The sequence below is a fragment of the Alnus glutinosa genome, chromosome 11 (genome assembly GCF_958979055.1).
Source record: "Alnus glutinosa chromosome 11, dhAlnGlut1.1, whole genome shotgun sequence".
NCBI classification, from domain to species: Eukaryota; Viridiplantae; Streptophyta; class Magnoliopsida; order Fagales; family Betulaceae; genus Alnus; species Alnus glutinosa.
Genome location: NC_084896.1, coordinates 8,796,812 through 8,812,528, shown reverse-complemented (window position 1 = coordinate 8,812,528; position 15,717 = coordinate 8,796,812). Strand labels below are relative to the sequence as shown.

Below are 15,717 nucleotides of genomic sequence, written 5' to 3'. Positions count from 1 at the left end.
AGAAATACATATGGACCTCAAATCCAGATTTCAAAATTTGACCGTGAACCTCGTTTCTTTGTCAAAAAGTGAAGACACTAGATTTCAGCCTTCCAAGGGAGCACCCCCAACGGTGGGAATGGTGGTGGGTGACTTCTTCTTCTTTTTTTTTTTCCCATTTTTCAGACTTTTCTTTTTCTTTTTTCTTTTTTAATTTATAATATAATAATAATAAAATATTATTTTAAAGTGATGTGGCAAAAATGGTGACATGACACTAACGGGTGTCGAAAAATTGGACGAAAATCTAACGGATGGACCTCTTTCAAATTCGTGAAGAAGTTAAGGAGCACAAATTTATTTTTAAAAAGTAGAGGATTGATTTCAAATCGCGTTTAGACTCAAGTATTTTTGATGCATTTACCCATTTCTTTTTTTTAAAAAAAATTGAAAAAGAAAAATGAAGAGCCACCCTCATGGCCGGTTTGGAGGTGGCCGAACCATCCTTGGCCGGTCTGGGGGTGGTTTGGCCACCCCCAAACCGGCTGGTATTGTTTGGCCAAACCCACCCGTATGCCAAACGGGGGTGGCTCAAGGCTCTTGTAGGTGGTTTCGACCACCCCCATTTTTCTATTTGTGGGTGGCCGAACCACCCCTAAGGGCCATGGAGGTGGTTCGACCACTCCTAGACTGACCATAGGGGTGGGTCAGCCACCCCTTATTTATTTATTTATTTTTTCAATTTTTTTTTTACGATTTTTAATTTTTTTAAAAAGTTTTTATTGTTTTTAATTAGACATAGGACATGTGTTAGCTTTTTAAAATGTATTAACGTGGACTTTCGCCAATTTTTTTATGAAAGTTGGACAGAGATACCATCTCTATCTTTAGCTATAAACGATGTACATTTATGATACGAGATGAACCATATAAGATAAAAAATAAAGTTTTTAAACCACCGAAAGTGTATTTAATCCAAAAAACAAAAAATCCAACCTATTCTAACTCCGGGTTATGCTGAAGCGGTCCACCTACTCAACCCGGTCCACTTTCAGAAACCTTTATTGTTAAACCGCAAAACTGAGTCGTACTTCAAATTAGGGTTTAGCGCTCTCCTTCTTTCTGCATTCTCAGAATTGTTTGAACACTGTAAGTGTAAGCCCTTCTTTCTCTCTCTTACTTTTCTTTATGCATTACAATAAATCTTAGGGCACTGTAATTTCTTATTCTCCTTGATTTGCGTTAACTCCTATTGTGTGTATGTGCGCTGAATTTTATTATATTTAGTAATCTTTTTTTTCTTTTTTCTTTTTTTCATTTTTATGAAAAATCTATTTTCATGATTCACTTGAACTTTTTGGCAGCCAAGAGTTCAGTGGGAAGCTGAGTATTGGTGTTTAGATGAATAGGTTAGATAATTGTTTGAATTGGAATTTAAACTTTTGTTGATGCTTAATTTTGCAGTTTGATTGAAGGGCTTGTGTTGCTTTCTTGGTCAAGAGTAGATAATGGCTTCAACAGGGCCACAGCAGTCTCTCAAGAGACGGGATTCATCTGCAACTAGAGAAGATGATCAACTTATTATAATCCCTTTAGGGGCGGGTAACGAAGTGGGTCGGTCTTGCGTGTACATGTCCTACAAGGGGAAAACTGTGCTTGTGAGCCATTAACACTAAGTACTCTGGATTTTCTTTAAAAAAAAAAATGCACAATTTACGTTAGTTTTTATTATCATATTATAGATTTGTTTTTGTTCATGTGTTAATTTAATTTTTCTTTATTTTTTGCTACTTTTTCATGGACGATAGTTTGATTGTGGAATTCATCCTGCTTACTCGGGCATGGCTGCTTTGCCATACTTTGATGAGATTGATCCTTCAACGATTGATGTCCTCCTCATAACGCAGTATGTATATATTTTCTTTTGACAGTTCTAAAGCTCCGCTTTATACCTTACTGAAATGCTTTATATTCCTTTGTTTCCCCAACTCGTGTGGCACTTTTGTATTAAGTTCAAGATTCTAACTTTGCAAAGTTTGGAGTTTTATCTGCAAGTGGGTGCTTCTTAGACAAGATGCATGGTATTGTCAAATATCATATTTTAATTGTTTATTAGCAATGAGGGTCTCTTTTACTACTAATAATTCGGTTGAGTGAAATCATGGTACTTTACCACCGTGTTCCTTTCTTGTCCTCATTTTATGAAGTTAACAAATCACCGGCTGGAAAAATTTATCTAATAGTTCCTTCCCTCTTTATATTTTAACTGGTTTCCATAGTTCCCTCTTTATAGATCAGCTGGTTTTCTATTTCTGCAATTTCCCTTCATTTTATCAATTGGATAAAGTTGTATTTACTCTTTTTCAACAATGTTGATGTAATGGCTATAGAGTTGACTGTCTAATAACTAATAATGGCATGATACACCAAATCTATATGTTATTAGCATTATGAAACTAAAAACTTCCTATTTGACCTCAAATAAAAGCTTTATTCACAAGTACTCAACTTTTTCGCCTCTACTTGTAAAATTTGAACAAGCAATGATTTGTGGGGCAATGTAGGATAGTTATATGCAATTAGCTTAAATGCTCGTAACATGCTTCAGTCAAAATTTATTCATCGAAAATTTGATTAATTAGTAAACTTCTTCATGCAAAATTGGTATATTTGGGATGTTACAGATATATATTCCATAGTTTTATTTGTGGGCATATTTATACTTCCATTCTAATGAATAATATATGAGGTCTTGCAGATATTAAATATTAAATAATGGACTCGTTAATTGTCCATTTTGGAACCAAGTTGGTGTCTAGGGAAAATTGTTAACCATTGGAGTTGACTATTAGGTAATAGAATGCTCATTATTAGAGGGTCAATTGAGTTTGATACTATTTAGTTGCATATAGGCTGTAATCAAGCTGAGTTGAGCTGAGTATTGGTTGTCAAACTCGGCTTGACAAAAGTTTACATGGTTTCAAATTCAGCTCGAGCTCTAGGAGGGTGTTTGAACTCAGCTCGAAAAAAAATTAACCAAGTTCAAACTTTTTTTTTGATAAGTAATGATAGTTTTATTGAAAGCGTAAGGAGCCCCTACGTACACTAGAAATATACAACAGGAAACACCTAACTAGAAAGCGAAAAAGAAGCAAGAAATTCAGCAAAGCTGATGGATGAAGGGTACAAATAAGCCATCGACCAGACATACAAGGTATGGAGAGACAACTCTAGCACCTCCTCTAGGGAGCTATCTAGATTCTCAAAACACCTAAGGTTTCTTTCTCTCCAAATACACCAAAAAAGGCAAATAGGCACCATCTTCCAAGAAGTAGCGCTCCCAGATCTCCCAGACTTCCACCAACAAGCAACTAAGTCAAGCACGCTCCTAGGCATGACCCACGAAATACCAAAGCGGGAGAAAATGTTATTCCATAGAGCTGAGGCCAGATCGCAATGCAGAAGAATATGGTCCACTGATTCCCCATCCCACTTGCAAAGACAGCATCTATCCACAATAATTAAGTTCCTCTTCCTAAGATTGTCCAAGGTCAAAATTCTGCCTAGAGCTGCAGACCAAGTGAAGAAAGCTGCACTCGGGGGAGCCTGAGACCGCCACACACACTTCCATGGGAACCGAGTACCTCCAGCACACATCATAGAACCAAAAAATGACTTCACCCTGAACACACCTTTCTTGGACGGGACCCATTTAAGACAATTTGCCCTCTCCATATTCACCTTGGTAGAGTCCAGCATCTGGAAGAAAGAGGCAAAAACATCGACTTCCCAATCATGAGCCTCTCTAATAAAGCTTACGTTCCATTGAATGGACCCGCCCAAACTCTCCAAATTATCAGCCACTGACGCATCCTTCACCCGAGCAATGCCAAAGAGATCAGGAAACACTTCTTTCAGAATCGAATCACCACACCACAAGTCATGCCAAAATCTAATCCTACTCCCATCCCCCACCTCAAATCTAAGGAATTTGGAGAAATTCTCCCAACCTTTCCTTATAAACTTCCACAACCCTACTCCAAACGCCCCAGCAACCTCTCGGGAGCACCACCCACCCCACGAACTTCCATACTTGGATTCCACCACGACTCTCCACCAAGCGTCTCTATCCGTACCAAATCACCATAACCATTTACCTAGCAATGCGCGATTAAACTGAACCAACTTCCTAATGCCAAGCCCCCCATTTGAAATTGGAGTACAAACCTTCTCCCAACTCACCAAATGGTATTTAAAAACTTCACCCATGCTACCCCAAAGAAAATCGTGTTGCAACTTCTCAATGCGAGAAGCAACACTCACCGGAATAGGGAACAGAGACATGTAGTACGTAGGTAAGTTGGAGAGCGTACTCTTGATAAGGGTCACTCTCCGTCCCTTAGAGAGGTATAACCTTTTCCAACTAGCCAACCGTTTTTCAACCTTCTCAATAACTCCATCCCAAATACGAATAGATTTGTAAGGAGCCCCCAATGGAAGACCCAGATACATCACAGGCAAATAAGCAACTTCACACTCTAAAATGTCGGCTAACCTTCCCACATTATCGACATTCCCCACTGGAATAATGCTGGATTTGGCCAAGTTAACCTTAAGACCCGATACAGCCTCGAATAAGAGCAAAAGAACTTGCAAAGACCGAATCTTGGAGGAACTAGCATCACAGAAAATCAAAGTGTCATCAGCGAACAAAAGGTGGGAACAAGAAGCATCGCCCACTCTGAAACCATCCAACACACCCCCACTCACTGCCGCAGTAATCATGCGACTCAGCGCCTCCATAACAAACACAAACAAAAGGGGAGACAAAGGGTCTCCTTGCCTTAGGCCTCGAGAGCTGCTGAAAAAGCCGTATGGTGAGCCATTAACAAGCACCGAAAACTTTGCAGAAGAAATGCACCGAGCTATCCACGAACACCATTTTCCCCCAAAGCCGCATCTCCTCAACATATACAACAGAAACTCCCAATTAACGTGATCATAAGCTTTTTCTAAATCCATTTTGCAAACGACTCCCGGCTCCCTTGATATAATACGACTATCAAGGCATTCATTCGCAATAAGGATTGGATCAAGAATCTGCCTCCCTTTGATGAAAGCACTCTGGGATTTGGAGATAACCTTGTCCATAACCGTCTTCAATCTATTGGCCAAGACTTTAGCAATAATCTTGTAGATACCTCCTACAAGGCATATGGGCCGGAAATCTTTGAGAGACAAAGCTCCAGGAATCTTAGGAATAAGAGAAATAAAAGAAGCGTTCAAACTCTTCTCAAAAACTTCTCTAGCATGAAACTCAGAAAAAACCTCCATAATGTCCAAGCGCACCACCTCCCAACAAGCTTGGAAAAAAGCCATAGAGAAGCCATCCGGAACCCGGCGCTTTATCGCCATTAAAAGCAAACAGTACCTTTCTAACTTCCTCCTCCTCAAAGGCTCTCTCCAACCACCTTGCTTCTGACTCTAAAATGACATCAAAGGAAAGATCATCCAACCGAAGCCTCCAACTATGCTTCTCAGAGAAGAGATCTTGATAGAACTGAACCACATGCTCCCCTATCTCTGCCGGATTAGAAGAAATGGAATCTCCGATCAATAAGGAATCAATAGAGTTATACCTTCTGTTTGAGTTGGCTATAGAATGGAAGAATTTTGTGCATTTATCTCCTTCTTTCAACCACGTCACCCTGGACTTTTGCCTCCAGCAGACCTCCTCCAACAGTGAGCATCTCTCTAACTCACTGACAACCTCCAGCTTCTTTTGAATTTCCCCCTCAACCAAAGCCCTACTGCCTTCCACTATATCAATCGCCTGAAGCTCCTCAAGAAGCTTTCTCTTGTTCCTCTCCACATTACCAAAGGCCTCTACATTCCACATCTTCAAATTAGCCTTGAGGGCCTTTAATTTACATGCAAGCACAAAGCTAGGAGAGCCATGAAAAGAGAATGAGTCCCACCATTGTTTCACCAACCCCACAAAACCATCCACCTTGAGCCACATATTTTCAAACTTGAACGGCCTACTTCTTGCAGAAGAGAGAGCGCAATCGAGGAGAATAGGAAAGTGGTTAGAGAAAAGGCGGGGAAGCCTCTTTTGAGACGCCTCAGGAAACCTATCTTCCCAATCAGGAGAGACAAGAAAACGATCAATTCTGGACTAAACAGGAGGATCACAGGAAATTGACCATGTATAAGCACCTCCAACGAGCGGAAAATCCATAAGACCCTGGTCAGAGATGAAGTCACAAAAGTCTCTCATGGCAGACACACTACCATCTCCAGATCTTTCGCTAGGGAACCTAGTAGTATTGAAATCTCCCCCTATACACCAAGGCAAACTCCACCAACTCATAATCCCAGCCAGCTCATCCCCCAAAGACCCCTCCGATCAACCCTGCAATTCGGACCATACACGCCCACAAAACCCCACTCAAAGTGATCATCAACATTCCTTAAAGAAACTACAAGTGTGAAACTCTCCACGCACACATCCACCTTTTCCACCACCCTCTTATCCCACAAGATAAGGATACCCCCTGAGGCCCCACTTGCATCCAAACAACACCAATCCACATAATTACACCCCCAAAGACTACGCACAAACTTCCTAGAGGGATCCTTAACTTTTGTTTCTTGGAGACAAATAAGATCCACCTTCCAATCTCTGAGCAAATTGCAGATCCTTAAGCGTTTACGCCTATTATTCAGCCCCCTTACGTTCCAAGAAAGAATCTTCGGCTTCATGGCACTACTACTAGCCCCCTTGCCCTCCTCTTACCGCTACTCAATCCGGAACCTTTGGCATCATAGTTAATAGAGCTCTCCAAATTCTTAATCTCCCTCTTACCCTTCGTGCGACCTTTACCCAAGCGACGCTCCTCTTTTCTCTCCTCTTCTATACAAGTCAGAAATGCTAACAATTGCAATTTATGCCCCACGAACGTCATCCCAACAATGGGATAAATCTCGTTAGCACTCTGCATCACCCAGTCCGAGTACCCCAAGCCACCCAAGTCTAGAGAGTAGGCATTGAGAGGAGAACCCACAACAACAACCCCTCCCCCCTCCTTGAACTCCACCAAACCAACTTCCCCGGGAGAAATGCTACTAGAGGCCTCACCCAACAATCCAACCTGCAGACCAGGGGACACTGAGTCCACCACTGGCCCCCCCATCCACTCACACCCTTCTCCTCCAGCACTGCCAAAGCATGGAACAATCTCCATATCCACCGATTGATGCCCAAACACGTTCCCTGTCAACTCCCGAGGCACACTCAGCATATCCACACTCCTCAACTGCGAAAATGCCGAGTCTTTCACCCTCACTAAACCACCCTCTAAGCACAAGACAGGGATCTCACTACAATTCAACTGCTCTTGCTCCGAAAAAAACTCATCCCCTGCTACACCGGACCCAACTACCAGCACCCCCTCCCTCTGCTGACCCGGCTCCTCCCTCTGCACCGCCTCTACCTCCACCTGCACCTCTGAGCTACAAAGGGGAGATAAGCATCTATCCAAGAGCCTGGACTGTCCTTGGAGCTGCCCTTCACCAACACCCAGAGATGGAGTCGATGTCTGACAGTCGGCGACTAGGCTCTGAGGACTGTACTGAGAATCATTCCCCCGTGCGGCTGGATCTGTGCCTACCGAACCCAGCGCAGATGACTCCCTCACCGGCGAACGAAGCTGGCCGTCGAGAGAAGAGGATGCGACGACATGTCCCAAAGCCGGATCCCACGAAGAGGAAGAGTCACCAGGCGTCAGGTTACCGGCGTCCAAGCCCGGAGTCGAAACAGCCCCATGACTATGCACCGAACTCGCATGGGCCCAAGGGTGGCAGAAGACTAGATCCACCTTAGCCCTCCACTCCAAAGCCTGGTCTGGACAATCCAAGATACCTTTTCCTTTGGAGGCCCTGGCTGATTTGGATAATGCAATAGTTTTCGATTTGGGCTTAGGTTTAGATTTGGGCCGAGCCACTTTGAAACCCACCATCCGGGCCCTAGAAGAAGCTGCACGACCCAGACCATCACCATCCACCAAGGCCAAACCCTTCAGCCAAAAGTCAATCTCCTTTTTCATCCTTTCTAACGACTCTCTGAGGGCACCTACATCGAAGCTTTCACCAGAATGGCTGTTGCGTGCTGCAGGGAGAAATGTAGCTTCGGCTACACCATGCCTAGTGTCAGACGACCTTCCCAACGCAACAGAGGATCCAGCTTGAGCCGCTGTCGGAGTCGGAGCCGTATCCGGAACAGAAGCTATCTCACCCGCCGCTGTTCCTTTCCTCGCTATGACCTTCGGAACCGTCTACATGGGCACACGTTGCCGAATCTCAGGAGCCCACGCATGGGAATTCTTCTCCTCAGTACAAATCCGCTTCGCCGGAAGAGACTCCAAAGCGTGATGCTCTTTCGCCAGACAAAAAACATCACTCTTCGCCGGGTAATGATCACCCTTATACCCCACAGAGCGTTCTCTAACCCATCTCGGCACTCTAGCTACAGGGCCGGTAATCTCTCCAAAAGGTGCTTCCAGCGAGGAAGCAGTCTTGGCCAACACCTTAGCATAACTCCTCCTCCCTCTCTGAATCGCGGGGACCTCCGAATCAACCTCCCTGGCTCTGGAACCGGCTCTTAGATACTCAGAAACCAGGCGCAATTCCTCTCGAAAGCATATCCAGCCTTTCCGATCCGCGGGAATCCATACCGAGACTGATCCCAGAACACCCGAGAGTCTTCCATGCACACCAAAGACTCGAAGGTTTTAATCAGCCAGGCTAACTCCGATCTATCCAGCAAGATCGACCTATGTCTTCCCTTACAGCTCTCCCTAATTCGAACCCCTGATTCCCCTCCTACAACCACCACTTCAAACTCTTTAGCTTCCACCGACCAGCTACTCGAGAACCCCAAGTTCAAACTTAGCACAAATAAATCAAACGAGTTGAGCTTGAGTTTGGATCGAGCTCAAGCTTGATGGTAAAAAAAAAAAAAAAGGAAAAATTCACATGCCTCCCTCAAACTACCACCCAATTGACATTGTTTTCCTCCCCCCTCCCCTGAAACTACCAAAAAATATCAATGTCCCCCCAAATACCCTTAATAAAAAGAAAAAAATAAATAAATAAAAAAAGAAGTTTTTGTAGCCTGTGCCGAGTTCGGTGGCTCACCTTTCTTAGGTTCAATTGTCATCTTTTTGTTTCGAGATCTGCTCAGGGAACTTTGTTTGGCAAGTGGTGAAGATGATTGAGCTTTGGTAACCCCAAGGGGTTGGCTTAAGTGGTAAGGGCCTTGGTCTTTGTGGTAGTTCCATGAGGTTTAAGGTTTGAATCCTCTTGGGTGCAAACAATTCCTTAGGGCCAGCCCATTGGCAAAGCCGGAATATTACATGATCCGTGTGGAGGGGGCGCTTTACACGAGTTTGAAGTAGGTTTACCTGATAGGGGTGGGTACACAAAGTAGCCTTGCCTTGGAGGAGTTCCTCGTCATAAAAATGATTGAGCTTTAGCTTTCTTTCCTAAGGTGGTGTTCCAGTAGTTCTTGATTTTATTGTCTGTTCACCCAGGTAGCCTTCTTCCAGCTTTTAGAGACCATCTACATGCAATTGAAAAATTAGTTGCTCCTTTAAAAATAACTGAACCAGAGAACAGAGTGGGAGGGAAAGGCTGAGTAGCATCTGTTACCAAGAAGATTATGGAGTCTGATAATGAGTTCCTCTTTATCATGGGATATGTTACCTCTCTTAATATCTGGCCTTAAGTAATCTAACCATCTAAGTCTACAACTCTTATCACATCTCTTCAGACCTGTATTTAATATGCACCATTAGCATTTTGCCTCAGGAAACACTTGAACGATTTTTCTATTTATTTTTTTTATTTTTGATGTGTTTCATTAAAACAGAGAAAATGAAAAAAATGGTTTAAGAAAATGAAAAAAAGTTATTAAAAAAAAAAAAAGCAAAGTTTTGCATGAATATACTAGTATGTACCCGCTCTCTTGGGGAGGCTTCTCCATTTGCCTTCTCCATGGGCTTTAATGTAAGCAGTAAGTGTTTTATCTTTTAAGGCAGTACATACTCCTTGGTTGAGTTCTCCGTTGGAGCAACATGGACTCCTCCCTCTCTCTCTCTCTCTCTCTCTCTCTCTCATGTGAAGGAGGTCCAATGGCCCCTTTATAGCGCATCGAGTCAAGGAAAACACCAGTGAAGGGGGTTGCTCGGCCACCCCTTCTTGTTTTTTCGGTTTTTTTTTTCCCCCGAATTTATAGGGGTATTTTGTCTTATAGAAAAAAAAAAAAAAATAGTCATTTTTGTCTTTTTGCTGGCTTTGGGGGGACATTGACAGTTTTTAGTAGTTTGGGAGGACATCACAATCTTAAAGTTTAGGGGGGACACTGTCAATTCAATTGGGTGGTAATTTGAGGGGGGGTTACGTGGAACAGGAGATAGAGAGAAGAAAGAAAGAATAAAGGTATTGTGTGTCTTTCCTCGTTTTCTCAAAAGCCAAATGGCAAGGAAAAGAAAAAACTACAAAATAGTGGATCCAGATCTAGGGGTTTAGAGATAGAAAAGAAAAGAAGAAAGAAGAGCATATAGTTTCTCTGTTGTGGATACAGATCTAGGGGTTTAGAAAGAGAAGAGGGAAAAAAAAAGCAGATAGTTTCACAGACAAAGAGATGGAAGGACTTCTTTTTTGGGAGTATGTGGCATTTGGTTTAGAGGCTGATGGAAGTGTGGTGGACCGGTGGTGACAAGATGAAAAAAAGAAGGTGGGAGGCAGTGGTAAGGAGACCAGAGTTCAAAAACAAAGAAAATTTATCTTTGCCCAAGAAAAGGAAAAAAGTGAAATTTTCTTCTTAGGACTATCAATTGTACTTGCATAAAGAATCTGTTTTTCATGTGTTAAAAGTCATGCACCAACACCAAATGACAAGCCCTTACGTATATATTGCGGTGACTTGTCAGCGTGGCAGGTTCTATAAATTAACAGTAGCATTTAACCTCTTAGAAATGAACACAGTGATGTATATATATTGTTCCACCACTGGCCATCACTTCCTTATTGCAAATTGCCGTAGTTTTCTCTTCATTTTCCTTGCACAGTTTTGCCACACTGTTTAACATGATGCTTTTGGCTTGCAGCTTTCACTTGGATCATGCTGCATCCCTACCGTATTTTCTGGAGAAGGTATTTTCCTTTCTTCTGAATTAACATAAGTGTTATGTCTGTTCTTCTTTTCCCCACTAAAAACTAATATATCAAATTTTGTTTAGACCACCTTCAAAGGTCGAGTTTTCATGACTTATCCAACAAAGGCTATCTACAAGCTGCTTTTGACAGATTATGTAAAAGTCAGCAAAGTTTCAGTTGAAGATATGTTGTACAATGAGCAAGACATAAATCGTTCCATGGATAAAATTGAGGTCTGCACTTTTTTATTTATGCACTTTTCAATTCCTATTTGTCTCTAGGTTTGTATTCTTCCAAAAATTGGTCCTGTACTTTTAGATTGACCGTGAAGTTATTTCCCATGCACACCTTGTCCTACATTGGGGGAAATTTTGAAGTTCACATCTTTATGGTCGTTAAGTCAGGTTTCTACATTTGAATTTTTTGTTTTGTTTTGTTTTGTTTTTTTCCTGATCATTCCATCTAGTTTCTTATGGTGTTTTCTGTCCATGTTGCACTGATTCCCCTGAATAAAAAGGTGTTAATATTGGGTTCTAGGAGTTTGGTGTTTGTGAATTTTCTCCCTCCCATTTGAGCTCCAATGTCATCATTTTTCAATTGTATTAGATTCAAACCTCCCATTCAATATTGAAACTTTCGTATAAAATGTTTATCATATTTGGTTTATATGATATTATGTGACCAAATGCAGGAGAGCTATCTTTATACGTTATACTGTTGGATCTACTTGTGGTTTTGAACATAGAATCCAAGGAGGTAGTGTATTCTACCTGACGAAAGAAATATTTAAACCCAAAATGACTACTTAAAAATGAATACTCCTAACATTCCAATGGACGTTGCACTAATGGGCTTTGAACTTCTTTTAGAAGGAGCTCCAAACTTGATCTTGGTGATACCTTCATATTCGGGTATTTGTTTGTGGAAAGATGGTCTTTTTTTCTTCTATTATCAGTGACGTGTTTCTTCCAAAATGGTCTTCTCTCTCTCTCTCTCTCTCTCTCTCTCTCTCTCCCCAATTAAGTTAAAAGAGTTCCTGGAGAAAGTACTGAGGTCTGCAACGTCATTAAAATACTTGTATTTATAGAGAGAAATTATATGCACACATGGTTTATGCTATTGTTGTCCATGGTGAGTGCTCTCATGATTCTTAGTCTTAACATAGAAGTTGCCTTTCTTTTTTCTTTTCTTTTTTTCAATTGAGATTGAAGGCTATTTTAGGTCCAGACTAATTTGGACGGGGGTTAAAACCTTCAACATGGATTCACCTTCTTGATCCAATTATAAACTAATGCAATACAATTTGTCCAGAAAAGTGTATTTCTTGAACAACAGTTCAAAATTGTACTACAAAATAGGATTTGAGTAAGATATTTAAATAGAGAGTTATTTGACTTAGATGCAGATCATTTAGCTACCTAGGTTTTCGATTTTTTTTTGGTTGATAAAATTCCATATCCAGGCATGCATCCTCACATTGTTATTCATTTTGTTAACCTACGATTCTGTGGTGGACCCTAAAAATCAAATAAAACATTAAGTATTCTTCCATATTTGTATACTTCCTGTGTACTTAGGGGCGCCTTACGCTTTTTTTAATGAAATTTTCTTACTTATCAAAAAAATTCTTCCATATTTGTCTTCTGACGGAGTATAGTAACTGCAGGTTATCGATTTCCACCAAACAGTAGAGGTGAATGGCATTCGATTTTGGTGCTATACTGCTGGCCATGTCCTTGGTGCTGCTATGTTTATGGTTGATATTGCTGGTGTTCGAGTACTCTACACTGGAGACTATTCACGTGAAGAAGACCGGCATCTCCGTGCTGCTGAGACCCCACAGTTCTCCCCTGATGTATGCATAATTGAATCCACTTATGGTGTCCAGCAACATCAACCTCGGCACGTCCGAGAGAAGCGCTTCACTGATGTTATTCATTCAACCATTTCTGAAGGAGGTCGTGTCCTTATTCCAGTTTTTGCCCTTGGCCGTGCCCAAGAACTGCTTTTGATTCTTGATGAGTATTGGTCAACCCATCCGGAGCTCCATAACATTCCCATATATTATGCTTCTCCCCTTGCAAAAAGGTGTTTGAGTGTTTATGAGACATACATCCATTCAATGAATGACAGGATACGCAGCCAACATGCAGCAAAGTCAAACCCCTTTGTGTTCAAGTACATATCACCAATAAAGAGCATTGAGAATTTCAAAGATGTTGGCCCAGCGGTGGTGATGGCAAGTCCTGGTGGGCTTCAAAGTGGGTTGTCACGACAACTATTTGACATGTGGTGCTCTGATCGGAAAAATGCTTGCGTTCTACCTGGGTACGTGGTTGAAGGGACACTAGCTAAAACTATTCTTAATGAACCCAAGGAGGTTACTCTCATGAATGGACTCACTGCTCCTCTCAACATGCAGGTCCATTACATATCGTTCTCTGCCCATGCAGACTCTGTCCAGACAAGTGCATTCTTGGAAGAGCTCCTGCCTAATAACATAATTCTTGTTCATGGAGAAGCTAATGAGATGGGGAGGCTCAAACAGAAACTCATTGGCCAGTTTGCTGATCGCAACGTCAAAATCTTCAACCCGAAGAATTGTCAGTCTGTTGAAATGTACTTCAACTCTCAGAAAATGGCAAAAACTATTGGAAGGCTGGGTGAAAGGACACCAGAAGTAGGGGAAACTGTCAGTGGTTTACTGGTCAAGAAAGGATTCACCTATCAGATAATGGCACCTGATGATCTCCATATCTTTTCTCAGCTATCAACTGCAAACATCACTCAAAGGATTACAATCCCATATGCCGGTGCCTTCAGCATATTAAATCACCGGCTCAAGCAGATATTCGAGAGTGTAGAGTCTTCAATGGACGAGGAGTCCGGAATCCCAACACTGCGAGTGCATGAACGAGTAACAGTTAATCAGGATTCTGAGAAACACATCTCGTTGCATTGGACATCAGATCCTGTAAGCGACATGGTTTCGGATTCCATTGTGGCTCTGGTTCTAAATATCAACAGGGAAATCCCCAAGGTAATTGTTGAAGCAGAGGCTATAAAAACTGAGGAAGAGAATGGGAAGAAAGTAGAAAAGGTTATTTATGCGCTCCTTGTTTCGCTCTTCGGAGACGTGAAGGCCGGAGAAAATGGGAAGCTGGTGATTAGCGTTGATGGGAATGTGGCCGAGCTTGACAAACAGACGGGGGATGTTGTGAGTGAAAATGAAGGTTTAAAAGAAAGAGTAAGGACGGCTTTCCAGCGAATTCAAAGTGCTGTGAAGCCAATCCCTCTATCTGCATCATAGCTGCTGATTCCCCCGAACTTCCATTTTCTTTTTTTTTTCTTTTTTTTTCTTTTTTTTTTTTTCTTTTTTTTTTTTCTGTATTTTGAGTTTTAACTTTTGTATTTTGTATGCTACACGGTAATACTGATCAGTAAACACTAATTGTAGTTTGTATCTATGTTATGAATACAGCTAGTGATTCCTTCAACATATTTTGGTCTTTTGTTGTAGGTAATTTTGGTGTTGATTTTATTCAGATTTGTTTTTTTATTCTTATTTTTTAAAATTGAATAAGAAAATAATTACAGGGAGGATCTTTCTCACTCATGATCCGAGAGGAAAGACCGAGTGATTATAAAAATGAAAATGGGGTGGACTCTCCAATAATAGACCCAAAACAAACTAAGATAGTGCGGAAATAATTACAAAATGTAGGAAATTGATCAAACAAGTGATCCGATCTTCTCATTGGACCACACAAAGCAGCTATAGAAGCAAAATGAACGCAAATTAAGGTAAACCTACATGAGCTCTCACTTGGAACTAGCAACAACCACTGAAAAAAGGCTGAAGCTGAATATGCACTCTCGAAGTCAGAAAGAGATGAACCAACATAAATTTGGTTGCAATAGTCTCAACCGTAAGACCAAAGCGCCTAAAAGCAAGGAGACAACAACCCATAAAACAAACAAGCAACAAAAAACAAAAAGAGCTGGAAAACACTAGAAAAATAAAAATACATGGAAGGTAAAAAAAAAAAAATGCAAAAACACAACAAAACAACCAGCAAACAGTAGTAACAGTCTGAACACGGAGGACGAAGTGTGCTGATCGATGCGTGGGGCACACGTGCTGGTGCGTGGTGGTCAGAACGAAGAGAGGTGGGCGTCGTTTGGAAGCTGGGGAGCCGGGGAGCACGGTGGAGTTGCGGGCGAGGGGAGGAGACCAATAGAAGAGAGTAGATTTAGCATTGAAGAAACCAGATCTACAAACCCAATTTGCTCCAGGGATGAGACGCACGGCACTGCACGATGGATATCTAGTGGAGACGAGGCGGTGTAGGTTGAGCACGGGGTATGTAAAAGGTTGGAGCTTCTGATTTGATCGAAAAAAGCAACAAACACAACGAAAAGCAACAAGAATAAAAAAAAAAAAAAAAAAAAAAAAAAAAAAAAAAAAATGGGAGGAGGAGAGGAAAAGAGTCCATCCCTCCTCCCCTACAAGGTCTC

General features: G+C 41.6%; 1 protein-coding gene across 3 annotated transcripts; it reads left to right on the top strand.

Moving 5' to 3' along the window:
- Window positions 1-1,056: 1,056 nt before the first annotated feature.
- Window positions 1,057-14,698, top strand: LOC133882186 (cleavage and polyadenylation specificity factor subunit 3-I). Of its 3 annotated transcripts, none has more exons than XM_062321298.1 (6): window positions 1,057-1,128; window positions 1,444-1,637; window positions 1,788-1,885; window positions 11,151-11,196; window positions 11,283-11,432; window positions 12,866-14,698. In XM_062321298.1, exons 2-6 carry the CDS (start codon window positions 1,488-1,490, stop codon window positions 14,507-14,509), a joined length of 2,088 nt encoding a protein of 695 aa, XP_062177282.1. In that variant the 5' UTR covers window positions 1,057-1,128; window positions 1,444-1,487; the 3' UTR covers window positions 14,510-14,698. The 3 variants fall into 3 exon arrangements, with proteins under 3 accessions (XP_062177282.1, XP_062177283.1, XP_062177284.1); XM_062321299.1 differs by having other exon boundaries at window positions 1,059-1,134; XM_062321300.1 differs by lacking the exon at window positions 1,057-1,128 and having other exon boundaries at window positions 1,529-1,655.
- Window positions 14,699-15,717: the final 1,019 nt, after the last annotated feature.

Excerpts from the sequence above, each read along its gene's own strand:
- LOC133882186 (XM_062321298.1), top strand. The coding sequence starts at position 1,488 with ATGGCTTCAACAGGGCCACAGCAGTCTCTCAAGAGACGGGATTCATCT. Across the intron at positions 1,886-11,150 it reads GATGTCCTCCTCATAACGCA|CTTTCACTTGGATCATGCTG; the intron begins GTATGTATATAT and ends TTTGGCTTGCAG. Across the intron at positions 11,197-11,282 it reads TACCGTATTTTCTGGAGAAG|ACCACCTTCAAAGGTCGAGT; the intron begins GTATTTTCCTTT and ends AATTTTGTTTAG.